This window comes from Dipodomys merriami, unplaced genomic scaffold, assembly GCF_024711535.1.
Source record: "Dipodomys merriami isolate MVZ:Mamm:240054 unplaced genomic scaffold, mDipMer1.0.p SCAF_542, whole genome shotgun sequence".
In the NCBI taxonomy this organism is placed as follows: Eukaryota; Metazoa; Chordata; class Mammalia; order Rodentia; family Heteromyidae; genus Dipodomys; species Dipodomys merriami.
Genome location: NW_027206116.1, coordinates 618,721 through 638,452, shown reverse-complemented (window position 1 = coordinate 638,452; position 19,732 = coordinate 618,721). Strand labels below are relative to the sequence as shown.

General features: G+C 44.5%; 1 protein-coding gene across 6 annotated transcripts in view; it reads left to right on the top strand.

The window, feature by feature from the left end:
- LOC138811637 (F-actin-monooxygenase MICAL2-like) overlaps positions 1 to 19,732 on the top strand; it is a 201,219-nt gene that overhangs the window by 32,648 nt on the left and 148,839 nt on the right. For all 6 annotated transcript variants that reach the window (XR_011367463.1, XM_069999342.1, XM_069999339.1 and 3 more), the window contains exon 3: positions 10,910 to 11,250. Coding sequence is in view for 5 of the 6 variants with exons in the window: in XM_069999342.1 (XP_069855443.1) it covers positions 10,987 to 11,250 (264 nt within the window). In the remaining variant the exon portion in view is untranslated. The remainder of the gene's footprint in view (positions 1 to 10,909; positions 11,251 to 19,732) is intronic.

Here is a 19,732-nt window from a genome sequence, read left to right as displayed (position 1 = left end):
ATGAATGGCTGGCGCGTGTATGCGCATGTGTTTGTGTGTTTGTGTGTGTGTGTGTGTGTGTGTGTGTGTGTGTGTGTGTGTGTGTGTGTGTGTGTAAACTAGAAGTAACCTTGTCTTTTCTAGCAAAAGCAAACAGATCTAATAGGTTGAATTTGGACACAATTTAGGGAGTTATAATTTACAAATCAGAAAATAAAGACATATAGGGCAATGACTTCTTTGGGGGAGAACTGAAAAATAGAATCAAGTGGTACAGTTCTTCAAAATGAGGTATCTTTAGAAGACAGACCATGGCCTTTGTGCCATGAGCAGTTCTGGGTGGGATGTGTCTGCAGTCACTCTAGGCTCCTAGGTTCAGTGCTGCATACACAATGAGCATGCAAGTGCAAGAAACCCATTTATAAACTCACTTTTAGATGACTCTTTACCTCTTTCCCAGGGCCTCTCCCTAGCATCAGACTAAATCCATAGGTGCAAGTTCCAGAGATACAGTGGTAATAGGTAGACTCAGTGGAAAGGATGCTTCTAGTATGCCGAAGGCTGGTTACAGAGAAAATGAGTCACTCCTCTTTCTCCACATAGAACTGCAACAGTCTCTGCCTAGATTTTGTCTTGGGCTACCTGGAGCCCAGGTATGGAGTTAATCATTCCAGGTATGAGCTGAGGATGCCATGGAGCCTGACATGACAAGAAGTTCCTCTACTTGATTTTCAGAGACTCTGCTGTTCATGACTTATTCCAGGGGGAGTTTAGTGCCTCAGAGATCCACCTTCTTCCTGCCATATTACCTGAATTTTCATAGCCTCAGGAGCCAAGTACTTAGGGGTATTGATGAAACCGAGGAAACTAGCTCATTTTTCCCAGTCTCCTGCTTTATGCCAAATAGAAGAATTTTTTCAATAGGGTGGGTGCCTACATAGAGGGGTGCAAAGGCTTATTTCTAGGCTGCCAAGCAACTTTTCCAGGATATTGAGTTCCTAATAGAAAGTAAGACATAGAATGACAGAAGTAGTTATTGTTACAAGTTAGCCTACAACAGCACTAGTGTGAGAGATTGATCCTATTTCTGATTGAAGGGGATGCCTATGATGACATAGGCCAAGTTAACATTCCCACCACTAATGGCTACTATGCTTATTAGGTGACGCAGCCACTCTCAGTGACTTTGGTATGACAAGTTTATTTCTCACATGTATTCTAGTCATATAGGTCTTTGTTTCAAGTGAGCATCCAGGGAAACTGGCTCCTTCCCACGTGTGGCTCTGCCATCTTTCTTGTGAATCTCAGGACTTCTGTGCTCTAGAGGAAGGGAGGATCAGGGAGAGTCATGCTGTAAGAGGTCCTTATAGGTCTGTCTTTGAAGTGACAGAAGTCCCTCCTGCTCTGTTCTGTGTCCTAGAATGTAATCACCTGGGCTCACACAGCTGTAAGGAAGGGTCCTCAGGAAAGGAGCAATTAAGCTAGACCTTAGATTACCTTTCTCTGCCATACCCACCACTGGTAGAAGGTTACCTCTCAACTGAGTGTTTATTAGTGTATTGACTACTGTGTTCCTTTAACATTGCATTGAGGTATCCTTACTACAGATCCTGGCATTTGGGGACAGATTAAGGAAGGGTGGGAGAATCATGAATATAAGGTATACACCAGAGGCTGTGTTACTGTTTTGGTGTAAAAAGCAGTCCTTGTACATGGTTGGCTTCACCCACTTCACTTTGTGTGGAAGCAGTGTGGAATAAAGATGTCTCTGAAGAGCCTCTCAGGAGCCTCTAGTCACAGGATTCCCACACTGACCCTATGACCTTGGACAAATTGCAGACTTGTCTAAATTCTCTGGAAAATACAGATGCCACTAGTTAGTATCTCACAGTGGTTTGTTAAAATAATGAATGACTTTAATACATATAAAGCTGTTAATACATTGCCTGAGACTTCATAGATGGTCATTAAATGTCAATAAATGTGTTCCCAAAGATTGAATGTTCATTCCATTAGCACATGTTAATGGAGAGGAGGCCTTGTGCCTCCATAGAAATATGGAAGCACAGAATAACTGACTAATCCAAGTCAGTACAGGGTGTTGTGGGAACTCTGTGAGAGAGGTTAACCCATGTGGTAAAGGGGTCAGTGTGGGGAGGTATGGGAGGAGAGGAGTCCATGAGGACTAGGAGTTACTCTCATGTCCTTGTGGTATACAGAAAAGTAGCAGGCATAGTACATTGTTTTGTAAATGGGGAAGCTCCTTAGCACAACAGGATATTCCTTATGAATCAGAAAGTCAATGCCCCATTTGTTAGGAAATGGAAAGACTTGGAAAAAATTATATTAAGTGAAGTAAGCCAGGCCCAAAGAAACATAGGTCCCATGGTTTCCCTTATTTGCAATAACTAGTATATGTCTGAGACAAGCAGAAAATGTCAAATGAACCCTAAGATAAGGACACAAGTGGCATTTTCTTTCTTGCTATTGTTTTTAACTTTTGTTGTTTTGTATGTCCCTCCCTCATGGTATAACCCCTGTTTTCACTGTATTTGATGTTGGTATAATTTAAGGGGAAGGGAAAAAACTCTGTGTGTGTGTGTGTGTGTGTGCGCGCGCGCGCGCGCGTGCGTGCGTGCGTGCGTGCGTGTGCGTGTGCGTGTGCCTGGGCAGTGTCCCTCAGCTCTTCAGATCAAGGCTAGTGCTCTACCACTTGAGCCACAGTACCACTTCCAGCTTTTTTCTTTTTGCTTATGTGGTGCTGAGGAATCGAACCCAGGGCCTCATGCATGCAAGGCAAGCGCTCTACCACTGAACCACCTTCCCAGCCCCAACAAATTGTTTAAATAGGGATACAGGTGGACCCATTGCAACAATGAGATGTACAAGATGCTATGTTGAAAAATGAACTTTACAAATTTGGTGGGGGAGGGGTGTAGTTGTGGAGATGGGAGGGCAAGGATGGTAGGGGGAAAACAAAGGAAGAGATAAGAAATGTACTCATTACCTTGCTCATGTAATTGTAACCCCTCTGTATGGTATTTTCACAATAAAAAAAACTTATTAAAAAAAAGTCAAGTCAGAGATAGGGTGTCAAGGTGGACATTCGTTAATAAGAAATACTTGAAACCCTGACTTGAGGGTTTGCTGGATTACATGGCCATTGTTTATACTCATTCAAGCCTGGTGGCATCCAATGGATCTTGGCTGATGTGGACAGGTCTCCAGGGGAAACTGCTCACTACAAGGAAGAATGCTACCTGTGTCCAGAGGAATGCAGTCTGTGAGTCACATTGTACAGAGACAGCAAGAACCCAGGGGTAGGAGTATTCTTCCAGATGGAGCCATGTGTGGTGGACCATGGGAGCAAAGACCAATGAGTTAGTACCCCAGCTTCCCTGAAATATTGCAAGGGACGTCACAGATCCAAGTGGGAGGAAGTGGGTCAGTGATGAGAACCTGAAAAAATGAAGCAAGATATAAAAGTTGTCTTGGCAGAACCTCTAGAAGCTTCCTGGATCCAATTTTGAAGGGAAGACTGAGAGAAGATTAGATGACTTTGGAAAAAATAAAATTGCACCAGTCCAATGGTTTATGCCTAGCATCCTAGCTACTCAAGAAGCTGAGATCTAAGGATAGAAGTTTGGAGCCACCCCCAAGCAGATAACTGTGACATTTCTAGGTCACCAGCAAAGCCTTGAATGAAAAGGCCAAGTTTTCAATCCCCACTACAAGCAAAAAGTTAAAATGTGTTGCACTTCACCTACTAAAATCCAACAAATTTCCTCCATTAGTATGATGATTTATTTTGCCTGTTACATCTTAATTCAGTATTTTAGAAATTAACTTCATTATTAATGAGGCCACACATTTTGTACCCTGGCCTTGGGCAGCTCCCACTCTTAAGTGGTGGACATGGTGGTTTTGTTTTATATGCTGTTTTGTTATATTATGTATTGCTATTATGTGGTAAAATATGCATAACATGAAATTTACCATTTTAACCATGTTTAAGTGTGCAGTTCAGAGAGTTCAGTAGCACTAAGGACATTTCATATTGTATGGCCATCACCACCATCCATCCACAGAAGATTTTCACTTTTCTGTACTGAAGCTCTGCCCCTTAAACACAAACTCTAAATTCCCCCTTGCCCAGTCCCTGTCAACTGCCATTCTCATTCCTCTTCCTATCCATCTTTTGAGACAAGCTGATCTCCTGGCACCTACAATTTTGAGAGCTTGTAGTTTTCCCAGGTATCCAATATGTGATTCCCTAGCCCTCAAACTAGTCTACCAACTACTTGTAGTAAGACGGTCTCTCTGTGAAATTTTGTCTGTAGGTTTGTCTAGTAGGTACACAGGCTTCTGCCAATGTATATGCATTCTCTTCAAGGGTCCCACAGGCATACCCCAGCCAGATGTAGATGGTGCCATCATTTCATTCCACACTGCCATAGGAAGGTCATGACTCTTTGGGAAGTGGCATGCCACACTGACCTTGTGTGCCCTATGATCCATTGAATAGAATTTAACTCAGTTCATTAGTTAGGCCAAAGCAGGTCTCCATGAAGGCTGTCCTTGTCTTTCCTGGAGGAAATAACTAGTGTGATGGAGCCAGGTGGCCTAGCACTGTTGGGCCTGAGGAAGGTGAGACGGATAAGACCCACTTCCTGTGCTAAAACTGACAGGCAGGGGAAGGAGATGCCTCAACTTGGGGAAATGCAATTTCTGCTGTGTGAGCCCATGGTCTGTGGGTGAGAGTATAGATTCTGAAGTGAGGTGAAAGTGGACTTGCCTCAGCCTCCCCTTTCTGCCAGAAACTCAGTCTTCCCTATCAACCCAGTGGGATTAAATGAAATGATGGACATAAAGAGGCTGCATAAATGTGTCCAGAGCACTAAGTACCTTAGCAGTGCCAAGGGGAGGGAAGGTGGGACTTGAGCTCTGCTTTTTCCATGGTAGAATTTTATGCTTCTCCTAGCAAGTCCTGAAGAGGAGCTTAGAGGTATAGGCAAAGATGTGCAGCATGATTAGAAATTTGTTGTGGAAAAATAAAATGCATGCATATATCCATATACATGTACATTAGTGTATACACACATATATAGAGAGATACATATATACACATAAAATAGCAAACACATATGGCAAAATTATCCTTGCATTACCTAAGAGGAAAATGGGCAAATTCTGAAATTACTTTTCCCTTTTTAGTACTCTTCTGGTAGGTGTCAGTAGCTCACATCTATAATCCTAGCTACTCAGGAAGTGGACACTTGAGGATCTCAGTTCAAAGCCAGTCCAAGAAGACAAATCTGAGAGACTCTTATCTCCAATTAAGCAGCAAAAAGCCAGAAGTGGAGGTGTAGTTCAAGTGACAGAGCACCAGCCATGTGTGAAAAAGCTGTGAGAGTGTGAGGCCCTGAGTGCAAGTCAAATCTTGGCAAAATATGGGCACTTGTGGCTCACACCTGTAATCCTAGTTACTCAGAAGGCTGAGATTTGAGGATCACAGTTCAAAGCCAAACCAGGCAGGAAACGCTTGAGACTCTTTATCTCCAATTAACTACCAAAAACAAAAACAAATACAAAAAAAAACAGAAGCAGTGCTGTGGCTTAAAGTGGTAGAGTGCTAGCCTTGAGCAAAATTGCTCAGGGACAGAGCTCAGGCCCTAAGTTCAAACTCCATGACTAACTCCTCCCCCCTCCCCCCCCCAAAAAAAAACCCTTCTAAGGGAGAGGGAGGGGGAAAGAAGCAGAAAGAAGGAAAAGGAAGGGATACACCAGCCATAGACTTGTCTTGAAAATTCCTAGGATATGCAAGTGAGATTGCCTGGCAAGCAGTGGCCTGACTGCCTTTCCCCTTGCTGTCAGAACACACTGTGTCTGGGCATCATCCAGGCAGCAGGACCCTGCAGGGTGGAGACTTACTGGATCATCCAACGACATGGCTCTATGCATGGCTTCCAAAAGGAAGTGGATGGAGGCTAGGAAGTGGGGAGGCATGAGGGCACTTCAAGCCAGACAAGTGATGTCTGCAAACCATTGAAGAATGGAGAAGGTGAGCAGGGCTGGAAGGGCAGAGGCAAATGGATATGGGCTCTCAAAGAAGGTCTAATGCCTCTGCCTGGGGCACTTAGGTGACAGTATCCTGGCTCTGCTGTAGCCAGACCCTTATTAGACTTTCTGCAGTATAGGCACAGGTGAGAAGGTTGAGCATATGTGGGTTCGTCCTGCAGGAGAAGGCTTCCACTTGCCATAGGTGATCTCAAGGACAAGACCAAGCAGCAGAGAGACCCTTGGAGAAACAGACACCCTCCTTCCCTCACGGATCCCCTCTTTTCTTTTCTCCCTTGCTCCCATTAAGACTTCTTGAGGCTGATTTTCACCAGGCAGATGTCAGGATGGGCCAGGAGTCAATGTATACTGCATCATGGAGATAACCAAGAGATGGCTGAAGACATCTGGCCAGAAAGAGAGCACACACGGGATGTGGTGGCCCTTTTTGTCCCTTCCCAACTGTAGAGTTGCTTTTTGTTGTTGTTGTTGTTCAGTCATCTGTGTAGTGTCCTGATGAACAGTTAAATGGGAAGCTGAGCCCTGTTGGGTCTGCAAGGCCTCTGTGAACAGGTGTTCCTGCACATGTTGGGCACTTCAGAGATGTAGCCACCACCATAGGTTGCGTTTAGGTTGCCACAACTAAGTGTTGCCTATGTGTGAGGCTCAGCACTGGAGCTCTTAGTGCATCCTATCCCCTGCAAGTACAGAGGGCAAACACCCCAAGTCCTTGATGAGCCTGCCCCATGCCTCCTTGGTGAGGTAGACAGGGAAATGGTAGGCTTGGATAGCTTGGCACTATAAAATAACATCAGGATTTTGTTCTTAGGTTGCACTGACCTTGAAACTTTTCTGTGGGCCTTGAGGATGAGGTTGAAGGTTGAGGTTTTCTCCTGGGCCAAATGGCTGCCTTGTGGATTAGCTCTGTGCAGTATCTTTTCCAGGCCTCCTTGAATTCCTATGAATGCCACCATTTTTTCAAGGCCTGATCACATGGTTTGCTGTTATTGCAAGTGAGAGACAGAAGAAATAAAAGTCCTAAATGTGAGTGTGCACAGGCAGAATGGGGTTCATGAGACCTCATCTGTAACTTTGAAAGGGGTCTTAGGACTCTGCACAGACCTTGACCTTAGCTTCCAGTTGTTATGGGGTGAGTTCATTACCAATGCTGTCACCTGAAGTCTGAGGCCCCAAGTGTTTATATGCAGTGGCCAGAGGCAGGGGAAGGGAACTGCTTTGTGACTCATGAAGTCACATCGGCAAGGGAGCAGAAGAACCACAAATAAGGGACTCTGGCTGGGCAAAACCCAAGCTGCTTCAAGGCTATTCTTGGAAACAAGAGCATCACATCTTGTCTCTTCCCAGAAAACACAGAACCTTTCATATTTCCAGCTAGTTACTTCTATTTCTATCACATGTCAAACCAAAAAGGCAGCTGGGTGGTAGTTAAAGAGGCAGGCTTTAACAAGAGCTAGCCACCCAGCATCCTTAGATTTAACACATTTAAACCTCTTACTTGTACCTCTTGAAGCCTGCTCACAAAGGGTAATGCACCCTAAGTTCTGGGGAAGTAGAGACCTGAAATTTGGACTCACTGTACCCTTGTGAGTGCTAGACTGGCCCTTCCCAGTTCATTACCAACATTACTCTGTACCTGTGTATCTCCACTCACCACCAAAGCTACTCTGTAGGATTTCCACTTGACATATGTGCTTCTTGAAATTCAGAAGTTTAATAATTTATCCAAGGTTACAGGACTAAGAAGTGAGTTTGAATCCAGGTCTAGTAAATTGAAAGTCTGTGCTCTGTAGTATTAAGGTATGTAATTGACCTGGAAGCTAGTCTAGTACAATTTTTTTGTTTTAGCTTTTGTTTATGGTGCTAAGAATTGAACCCAGAGCTTTGAATTGCTACTAGGTAAGTGTTCTGCCACTGAACAACAGGCCCTGCCCTTTGGGAAGTTAGTGTCAGCAATCAGTCATGAATTAGTTTCCTTTCTCACCTTCTTTGCTTGGGTGACATTTGGGCCATTGGAAGAACAGTAATATAGATCTTGAGTGCTAAACACATCAGATCAGTTATTCTTTACCATCCTGTGAAAGGAGTGCTATTGTTCCCATCTACAGATGAGAAAAACTGAGATTGAGGCAGATGAGATAACTTGCCTATGGTCATGTCAGGTCTATTTGACTGAATATTCTGATGTTGTCCAATGAAGAACACTGCCCAGCCTGGGTGTTAATGTCATCTTTAAGATCTTTGACTTAAACTGCTAGGCCAGTTTTAAAGGCTGAGACTTTACCTTTTAGAGGTAGGGAGACAGGTCTGAGCCTGGTACTGCCAGCCATGGTGATAGGGGGTTGCATGTCCAAGGCTGGCTTATCTCCTGTCTGGTCATCTCCCTCCACCTTCCCTTATCACACCAGAGATAAGAGCTAGTTCCTGGAGCTCCCACACCCACACCACAGGCCCTCAGCACCACATTTGGCTCCTTTTCCACAGGAGCCATAAGATTAAGTGGTTCATTTTTCCTTAGAGGGAGGAGACAATTTCTTCTAGTTTGTAAATTATTGTCTGGGAGTCAGATCTACCTTCTTACCTCCAAACCCTGTGCAATTTTAGACAAGGAAGATTTGGCAATCTAGAGAATTTAGCCAACTGATTTGCAAATTTGAATTTTTTTTTCAATCTGTTGCATTCCCAGGCACAATCTGCCTGTAGGATGGATCAGGCTGCTGTGCCTCCCAGGCCAGGATCCACCATTATCCAGGCTTCCTTCCTCCTCCTCCTCTCAACAGACTGCTTGGTGTTTATGTGACTTATTGGAAACCTACAGAGGAAGAAAGGGGCTAAGTCCTGAAAGTCACCTGCACATCCTCAGTGAAATCCCAGTAGCTTTATATTTGTTCTCGAGCTACTGCACCCTGTGTTCAATGCTGGTATCAAAGTACTTCCAAAGATAGATAAAGTCTGGGAATGTTAATAGGCCTTGCAAAGCAACTGGGGCCTGCTTTCCGTTTATGCTTTCTGGGTGGCAAGCATGGCACGTGGGAGGAAGTTGAGACCCAAGAAGCAGCAGTGTTTATGTGAAGGATGCCAGAGCGAGTGCCATGAACGTGAAAGAAGCCAAGCACATCCATGAGGGAATCTGTCTCCTCCAAGCCAGGCAGAGCAACTAGGGAAGGGCCATGTGGCCTAGAGGGGACACACACCACAATCTGCTCTGGACATCACCCTCATCCCATCCCATGAACATCTTCTCAGGAGTCCTGAACCACTGACCCCTTGAACTTGCAGTGACTCTGTAGCTGTTCTTTTTCCAGTGGTGTGCCTCTGTAGGGTGCCTCCTTGGCCTGGAGTATCCACCCCCCAGTTTTGTAATGAAGTTTCCCTCACCTCTAGAACTGAAGTTTGGTTTGCAATTTTTCTTTTGGGGCCCTTCTGGCTTCCTTGAGACTTTATTGGCCACCTGCTGTTCTGCATCCCATCTATACTTACTGTTCCCATTCCAGAATGCTTCTCTCTTGCCTGATTTCAGCTCTACTCTTCTGTCTTCCTCACTATGACTTACCATCTCTTCACCTCCAGCATCTAGTGATTCCTAACACTTACCAAAGTAGAGTTAGTTGTTGTTGAGTGAGTATGAAATTAGAGTTGGGTGCTGGTGGCTCATGTATATACTTCTAGCTACTCAGGAGGCTGAGATCTGAGGATCTCTGTTTGAAGCTAGCCATAGCTAAAAAGACCATGAGACTTTTCTCTCCGGTTAAAACGCCAGACATGAGCAAAAAAAGTTAAGGTACAGTACCCAGACCCTGAGTTGGAGCCCCAATACTGGTAAAAACAATAACACCAGTCTCTGCTTTTAGGATTACAAACCCAAAATGTGCCCTCAATAAACGTTTGCAATTGGAGAGCATGCAGCTGCCTGAGGGCCTTGTTGGGGAGTTTCCCCTGCTGAGCCCTCCTGTTTACAGACCCCCTCAGTCCTCCTGACAGCTGGACCAACCTCAGCTCCTCCACACTGGTCTTGGTGCACTAGCTTTGCACTCAGGAAAAAAATAGCCAATGCTTTGGAAAAATCAGCTCTACTTTATTTTTCTTCCTTTGAGACTGAAATGACTTTCATAAGAAATGCCTGAGGTTAGAGTGGTACAGAAAGAAAGGACCATGGCCAAAACCCGGGAGAGCTATTTTTGTGATGTGAATGAACACCCATAACTTTGTTTTTTCCCTTCAGCTTGTGCACTTGTTACAAACAGCTCACTGCCTGGCCTTACCAAGCATGGCCTCCTTTTGCCTGTTGGAATGAGGTGAGGGCCATGTGTCACCCATGTGGGAAAATGTTCTGTCCTTGGTGATGAGTGAAGAAAAACTTTCAAGGGTCAGTCTAAGGATAGAGGAGATGACATGCTTTGAGATTTTTATTATGCCCTAATATGATGTTCCTGTGTCATATTCACAAATCAACTTGCAGCACCAAGAATGGTGTACTTTTTGTGATGCTCAGTCTGGTGTACTTTGCAGGCTTATTCTTTTTATTAGTCACCATTTCCGGAGCCATCTGGCTTCTAGCACAACTGACTGGGTCCTGTTGACATTAGCAGAGGTATATATAGCTTTGAACAATCTGTGATTCTTACAGTTAGGGAGAAGAGTGGGCAGTGAGAGAAAGATTGCCAGCAAAGGCATCGTGCCAGGTTGGAAGGTACAATTGAACATTTTCCAAAGATGGTCTAGGTTTAGTGTTAAGTACTAAAAACTAAATCAGCATTTTACTATCTTAATGGAATTTCATTTTTCCTCTCAGTACCCATCCTCCCTCCTCCACATCTCCCATGAGGCTCACCTCTGTCTCCACTTACCTTTGCAGGTGTAACGCTTCTCCAGGTGCTTCATGGTGATCACCTCTGCCCTCTCCACGCCACTGCTCCAGGCAGCTCCTGAACCATGGGGGAGAATGAGGATGAGAAGCAGACCCATGTGGGCCATGTCTTTGAGAACTTTGTCCAGGCATCCACATGCAAAGGCACCCTCCAGGCCTTCAACATGCTCACACGCCTCCTAGACCTAGACCCTCTGGACCACAGAAACTTTTACTCCAAGCTCAAGTCCAGTGTGACCACCTGGAAGGCCAAAGCCTTGTGGTACAAACTGGACAAGCGTGGCTCCCACAAAGAATACAAGCGAGGGAAGTCATGTGTGAATACCAAGGTAAGGGAAACCCTCCCAGACATTTCTCACTTTCATGTAATTGGGGTGACACGGGGAATTAGGGAACTGTTTTTATTTTACTAGTTTAAGGTTCTTAGATAAGTGTTGTACTGTTCTCTATTGAAAGTTTTCCTTGTCTATACATGCTCCAGTTAGCCAGGCTAGGATAGCTCATTGTGGCAGCCTCAGCCATGCTTCTTTTTAAAAAATTAGTTAATGATACCAGGGTTTGAATTCAGGGCCTAGAGGCAGGTGCTTTACTACTGAGCCACAACTCCAGCTCTTTCTTTGTCTAGTTATACTTGAGATAGGTTCTTGCCTCTTGCCTATGTAATGTGCCTAGAGAGTGATCTGCCTATTTTAAGCGTCCCACCAAATCTAGGATTACAGATGCATACTACTATGCCCTGCTAACAATTGAGAAGAGGTCTCATAAGACTTTCTGCTCACACTGGCCTTGAACCACCATCCAGCCAAACTCAACCTTCTAAGTAACTAAGATTACAGATTTGAGCCACCACACCCAGCCTCAGTCACCATTCTTGTGCCCTTTCCAAGGAAGGAAAACCAAAGGCAAGGTGGAGGGTATCAAGTGAATACTTGCCATTGTTCTATTTCTATTCCTATTCAAATTGTACCTCCAGTTGCCTTTGTTTATCATGCAGCTTCTACATGCTAAGCACTTTATGTCTATGATCTGATTAATAGCTGCAGTCACCCTTTGGGCCATTTGAGAACTAGAAGATAACTTTGATCTATCTAATTCCAGGGCTTAATCCCAAAGTCCCTTAGAGAGACATAATTACAGAGTTGTGCTTCTCTGCAAACAAAGTTTTTAGAAAGATCCTCTGATTTTTTTAATTCGTTGCCTAAGAAGGAGTTCTTTCATTCTTAATTTCTTTTCCTTTCTCTTTTATCTTTTCCTCCTGCACGTTGACATTCTCCATTTGCCTGCCCTTTCTCCAAGTTGCATTTCCTTACTCAGAAGTACATTTGGAGTTAACCCTACACAAGCTGGTTGTATCCCCCATAGTCCAGCCTCAGGCAGCACCAATGAACACGGGCCAAGCAGAGCATCACAATCTCTGAAATGCCACCACCCAACAGACAGCTAGAAGCCAAGACTTGCTGCTGGCCCCAAGGGGCTGTCAGCCTGGGCACTGGTCCAGGCTGTATGTTTAGGTTAAGAATGAATGTACTGTATTTAGACCTCTCAGGAGGTAGCTCAGCCAGAGCCCTTGGAATTCCAGTCAGTGCCAATCCCAGGACAAGAGGATTGAACTCTCCATGGCAATCAGGCCTGTTGTGTTTTTGTTTTGGTTATGAGGAGCTGCTGAGTCTACTGTGGGATATGGCTGCTTTGCATTGCCCTAGGGAAACAGCTGCTGAGCTCCTTATGGACTGAGGGTGCAGACTGAATGGGGCATAGGAAGAGAATTCTAAAGCACATGAACCATCCATCAGTACCTGCCCATAAACGGATGCCTTGTAGCCTGAGGAAGACCTGAGGGTACCAGGGAAAGGGGGAGAATTTTGTCTTGGGTGCCATTCCTTCCACGTCTGTCTTCTAAGTCATAACTTCATGATTCATATCTCACTGAGTAGGTCTCAGAGGTAGAGGAAGCAAAGCTCCTTTGTTATCAGTTACCCTTCCCAGTCGTTGTGTATGGTAGCTTTTCTTTTTTTAATGAGTCCACATACTCAAATACAGTCCCTCAAATAAATAGCATATAGAAGTTCCATAAGTTAGGTGGCCTGGATCCATGCTGCTCTCTCCAGAGAGTTGCAGACTGTTTTTCAGTTTAGTTTTGCTATTCTGTTTGGACAATACTAGGGTTTGAACTCAGGCCTTTGTACTCAGCTTGCTTGCTCACAACTGGCATTTGACCACTTAAGCCATATATCTAGTCCAGCTTTTTGCTGGCTATTTTGAAGACAGGGTCTCCAGAACTTTTCCAATAGGGCTTGCTTTAAACAGTGATCCTCTGTATCTCATTCTCCTGAGTAGCTAGGATTATAGTCATAAGGCACTAACACCTGGCTTCCAGAACTATTTTATTAGAAGATGCCATCGCCCCACTCACTCAGTACTCTGTGACTGTCATAGGTCTTTGTTGGTGATCAGAAAGTGAGTCATCCAGCAGGGCGATGAGTGAAGGCTGGCCACTATGAAGATGTTCTTGTTTCAAAAGTCACCAGCCAGGTGGTTTGCCTGGCTTGTCTGACCAGTCCTTACTTTACAAGCTAGGCTTGAAGTAACAGTCTTCACATCTTGTGGTTGGTAGGACATTGTTGGCACCTGAGAAACAAAGAGAAAGAAAATATCTTTTGTTAGTGATGCTAGGTAAGAGTGGGGTTTGTTCAAACGTTTTTATGCCTTTCAAATGTGTGATAGTCTAGCTCATAAAACCTACCCAGGTACTAAGTAGAAGATACATTTGATGTGTCCCATTGGATCCATCCTTTCTTGTGGGATACTTTTCTCTGTGTTGGTGTTATTCTCTTTCCTACAGATAGGTTTTCTTTTGTATTTGTAGCCTCTTGTTCATATTTTCAAAGCTACATGACTCAAAAGACTAGAGCTTTCTCTTCCAGCTTAATATTGAGAAAAAAAATCTCGCAGTATTTTGAATGGTCCCCTTCTGGACCAATTAGTTACTGTGATCAGCTGCTTTTTCAAGCATCAAATGACTGACACAGAGGATGTGGGGTACAAGATAAGGCACAAAAAAGATTGGTGTCCTCTACAATAGCTGGTTACTTTTGTTCCAGCTATGGGCTAAATCTTCCCATACTGGATTCACATGTAGATGATTAATACTTATATTCCTTATTGCAAGTTAAAACCACAGGAGAGGGGTCTTACCTCTCTTCCCAAGTAGAAGACACTTTCTTGGTCACACATGCTTGTTTCTTTTAGTGTAGTGGTTTATACTTAGCATTATATAAACAAAACATCCTGGGAATTAGCATACATATAGCTGATCATAAATGTGAAGCCAGGTAATCTAACAGGTGCCAGGCAGAGAGTCATGCTCTTGGTTAGCCATAGGTTAAGATGAGAACAGATACAATTCAGCCAGACTCCTACCTTTTCAGGGATGTAGACACATCTCATATCACCTGAAGAAGCCATGGCCTTTAGTATTTCACCAGCATTTATCATGTGTGTGTGTGTGTATGTGTGTTGTATGTGTGTGCACATGCGTGTGTGCGTGTGTGCGTGGGCGTGTACATGATGCATGTATGCTTGTGGTGGGGACCAAGATGTATTCAAAGAAAAATAATTCTGGTAGAGATGCCTGAAGACAAACAGAATAACCTCAAAGATCTCCAGAGCAATGGCTCAGGTATCTGTGTTTGTGTGTGCATGTATGCATGCATGTGGTGGTGGTAGATGATAGGGGACCAAGATCTATTCAGAGAAGAAGAGTTCTGGCAGAGATGCCTGGAGACCAAACAGAATAACCTCAAAGATCTCCAGAGCAATGGCCCAGGTATCACTTGCAAAATCTAATGTGAGTTCATTGTTTATTATTTAGTACTATTAATGAGAGTTTCATCAGGCTCTTAATAATTCTTTCTCTGGGTGTGACTTGGGATAAGACTGAAGTGAACCAAAGATCAAGCCAAATTAATATTTTCAGGACTGATATTGACTTTGCCTTAGGATTACACCTGGCTCACATGTTACATCCAGGTGTGGCCAGGGAAAGCAGCCCAGAAGAACTTATAATAAATAACTAAGAGTGAGTTGCCATGATCACAAAATCATGGACTTGGCCATTTTTTTATGTAAACCTTTACATTAAAGGTCAGAAGCTGTATAAGAGAATGTTGTATATTGTCACCCACATTGACAGGTGACAATCTGGGCTATTTAGCCAGAGCCAATGGGTGGCAGTGCTGGAGTTCAGGCTTTTTCTCAGTTTGATTTCATATTCTTCTGTTCATTCTTCCATTAACCATGTTTCCAGTACCTTACACATTAACTAGGCCCTGAATGCATAGGAAGGCAGAAGTAATGAATGGGAAGTTCTTTTTGCTTGAGTTTTCTGTAATGAAGATAGAAATTTAGTAATTTATGGGGTCAATAGTTATTGAGCAGTTACTGTGTAACTCTCCTTCCAGTTTTTGGTAGTTAATTGGAGATAAGAGTCTCATGGACTTTACTGCCCAGGCTAGCTTGGAACTAGCTTGATTTTCAGATCTCAGACTGCTGAATAGCTAGAATTACAGGCATGATCCATCAGCACCCAGTTTGAATAAGGCAATCTTAAGCCCTGACAATATTACCTAGTACATCATAAGCAATCAGAAACCATAATAACAATTTGCCATTATTATCATTAGCATCTTAAGTACGATGAGAGAGATGTGCATACTGGCATGCAGAAGTATAGGAAAACAAATGACTAATTGTGACTGCGGTAGTCTGGGAATGCTTCCTGGAAGAGGAATGATGTGGGGCTTGACGGGTGAGTAGGAATGTGCCTTGCAAAGCTGAGGGAACAACTAGAGGAAACACAGGCAGAGAGACAAATTCCAGGAAGAAGGTGTTGCTTGTGTAATGGGAAAGAAGGGGTGTGGGGGAGTGGAGGGTTGGTGAGAGCCAAGAAAAGCAGAAAGGATAGATGGATGGTAGGAGGAGATGGGGAGAAAGACCTACAGGGGATAGGCTTTGAGGAAGGAGTCCTGCACTCAGAGAACCTGGAGACTTATGGATGAGGAACCCCGGTTCTCACTGGACTGTATCCCCTGTATACAACAATCCAGTTCAGGGTTCTTTCTTTCACCTCCCATGGGACTGTTCAATAGCCACAAGTGATCATACAGACCATGAGGCATTGGTACCTTATTGCTGTAAAGACAGGCTCACAGGAAATGAGTCATGGACCTTTGTCATCAGCAGCAAGAATGGGGCTAGATGATATAGTGAAAACTCCTTTACCATCTTTTTAAAGGGGTATGTCTGTGTTTTGTGAGTACCCAGCACAGTCAGCCTATCCCTCATCTTCTCGCATGTGTCCCACACTTTTCTTTGCCTCCCAGGTGCCTGCCTTCCCGGTGTGGGGCTCAGGCCCAGCTGGTCATGTGACTCCTGAATCACTTAAGTGAAGCCCAGCAGGACAGCAGAGAGGAAGGGCAGGGAGGATGAGAGAAGGAAGGGGTGAAGCTGGAGTACCAGGCTGCTATCTCCTGCCTGGATAAGCCTATCTGACATTCCTGACCTCTGAAGTCACCACTGGGGTAAAGTCTGCTGGCCCCAGCAGGTTAAGTACCACTTTACCTAATATGGACAGTTGTAGGCATAACACAGGATTATTCTCAGGGGCATGAAATTCTGTACTAGAAGAAGCTGAACTCTGATCTGTCTACTTACCTGCCCCACTGTAGGAAAAAGTGCTCAGGCCTAGAGACCAACAGGGCTACCTGGCCTGACCATTTTCTGGCTACTCAGAGACCCATGTGGATTGCTTTGTCTCCTTCCTCTGGACTGTGAGCTCCCTGAGGACAGAGGCAATGTCTAGTTTATCTCAGCACAGGAAATTGGCATAAGGCCTGGATGAAATGAACTCTTGGCGGAAGGATTTTGTTCTGGAGCTGTCCCGGGTGAGCCCTGACATTTCCACAGCTCCATAGTGGCTTTGTAGACCCAGCCACTTTTGATTCCATATTGAAGAGTCTGTCGACTTTGCCTCTCAGCACTGCCCTGAGCATCCCTTCTCTGTGGGGCTGGAGTGGTAACCACAGCCTTGTTTGGGCTTTGCTAGCGTCTGGCAGCTCAAGGAGCTTCCAAGGGCAATGGGAAATCAGCCAACAGGCTTGTGAGGCTGGAGCTGGTCTTCCTTTTTTTTTTTTTAGAAAAATAAAAACCATCTTGCAGTTCCTGGCCCACCCAGGATTGCACAAGGCCCTAGGGAATTGCTGGCCAGGATTATCCAAATAAATGTGTGCCGCTGGGTGGGGCAAAAGGAAACCATGGCAACCAGGAAGCAGCTGAATGTTCTGCTTCCCACACTGGAAGATGTGCCCTGGCCTCCCTCATCACTGCTTGCTTCAGGCTCTTCTTCCACTGTGGTTTCTTTCATGATAAAAAAAAAAATGGAGATCCATATTTTCCATAGCAGGGAGTTCTATCACTAGATATGATGATTTCTGTCTCCCTCCTGTCTGCTGGGTGAGGTCCTAGGCTGAGTTCATGAGACCCAACTCACATTTTCGTCCTCCTGATTGCATTCAGCTGCAAGTAACTGATGAAAAACATAGAATCTAAAACAAACAGAGGCTTATTGTTCTAAACAAGTAGAGAGATGATGGCTGGAGGTTCAGCATCTTGTGTTCTAATGAAAATATATCTATCTAATAAAAATATAATGTAAACTGAGCCAGAAGTGGTGGCTTGCCTTTGTCATCATAACTACTTGGGAGGGTAAATTAGGGGGATTATAGTTTGAGGTCAACCCAGGAAAAAAAATTAGTGAGATTCCCATCTCAACAAACAAAGCTAGTATGGTAGTGTATATCTGTAATCCTACCTACAAGGGTAGAAAGAATAGGAAGATTGCAGTCTTCAGCCAATCAAGTAAAAGAAGTATGAGACTTTATCAGAAAATAAAGAAAAAAATGGCTGGAGGTATGGCTTAAGTAGTAGAGTACTTGTCTAGCAAATGCAAGGCCAAGTTCAAACCTCAGTACTGCATGCATATATTTTTTTCTAGTAGTAGCCACATTAAAAATGTGCAGAGAAATGGTGAAGTTAATTTTCCATGACCTCTTATTTAACCTCATGTTGCTTCTATCATAATCTGAATTGTTATGTAACAATATCATAATCTGAGCATGTTGTGAATAAAAAAAAGATTGCTGAGGGTATTTTACATCTTTTTATATATTATCTGTGAAATCTTGTTTGCATTTTACAACTCATCTCAACGTTCACTGGCCACATTTCAAGCCTTGTTGCTGCTGTAGCTCCAGATGTCACATTTGCTCTTGAGGCATAAGAAAGTTGCAAGGGCTACTCCAACTGTGTACATCTTTTTCCCCATCCTGGGGCTTGAGCTCTGGCCCTGGGGGCTATCCCTGAGCTCCTTTTGCATAAGGCTAGCACTCTACCTCTTAAGCAACAGTGCCACGTAGGCTTTTTCTGTGATTAATTGAAGATAATTGTCTCACAGACTTTCCTGCCAAGGCTGGCTTCGAACCACAATCCTCAGATCTCAGCCTCCTGAGTAGGACTACAGGCATGAGCTACCAGTACCTGGTTTGCATACATCTCATTAGCACACAAACAAAAATGTTTCCAGAAAATCTAACAAAATAGGAGCTTCCTGGGGTAGGAATTTTTGTTTGTATGTTCTTTGCTGATTCCCCAGCACCTGGGATAATGCCTGACACCTAATAAGTATTTGTCCAGGCCATGTTCCCCTTGAGCCACGTGACACCATCAAGGCATGTTGTAGACTTCTTCAGGAAACAACTCTTGCTCTGAAACAAGTCCACCGTCATCTTTCTAAAACTCTCTTCTTTTCTTCTGTTTCTTCAAAGTCCTAGAGGCTCAAATTGACATCATGGTGGTTTCCTACCTCACTTCTGCTCCTACGTCCCACCATCTGTCTCTGGCTGCTGTGCCTGCAGTTATACAAATTCTACCTACCCCCTGTCCTCCCATGCCACTGTCCTACTATGGCTTAGGGATTGGCTGACTCTCCTTACAGGTGATCACAATCTGAGTCCTCTCCCTTCACTGCCCCCTCCAGTTTAGTCAGCAGCTTCCATAGAGCCATTCTCCCCAAACCTGGCCTTGACTTTGCTCAAGTCCAGGAGCTCCCTAGTGCCTGTGGGTTAAAGTTCCAAATATAGCCCCACCTGGTACACTCTCTAATCAGCCTGTCTTCTGCCTCACCAACCCTCTGGCTGACCTGTTCTTTCCTGTACCTCTCTTCTCCACTCTATCAACCTGTCACCCACCCTCTTGGCACAGTCTAGCCTCACAGATCCTTCTCCTCCTAGGCTCTCCAACAGCTTCTACCACCTGTCCTCTCTCTCTCTCTCTCTCTCTCTCTCTCTCTCTCTCTCTCTCTCTCTCTCTCTCTCTCTCTCTCTCTCTCTCTCTCTCTCTCTCCCTCCCTCCCTCCCTCCCTCCCTCCCTCCCTCCCTCCCTCCCTCCCTCTCCTCTCACTGGACCAGCTTCTTTCTAACCACACCCTTGCAAAACCTGCTGTAAACCCAGACCATCTTTCTGCTTTCCCTTCCTACCACCCATCAACCTGAGCTCTCACCACCAGGTTCTCTCCTGTCAAGTTCTGTCCAGCAACTTCTTGATACCTCTGATTTCAGGCAGACTTCATCCCAGAATACTGGAGCCTCTTAACTTCTCCTCCATCATGGGAGAAAGTAGCAGAGTCCAGCTTTGTCTCAACTCCAAGTTATGATAACTTCAGAGCTTCTGAGCATTGCTTGAATACCCTCCTAGAAA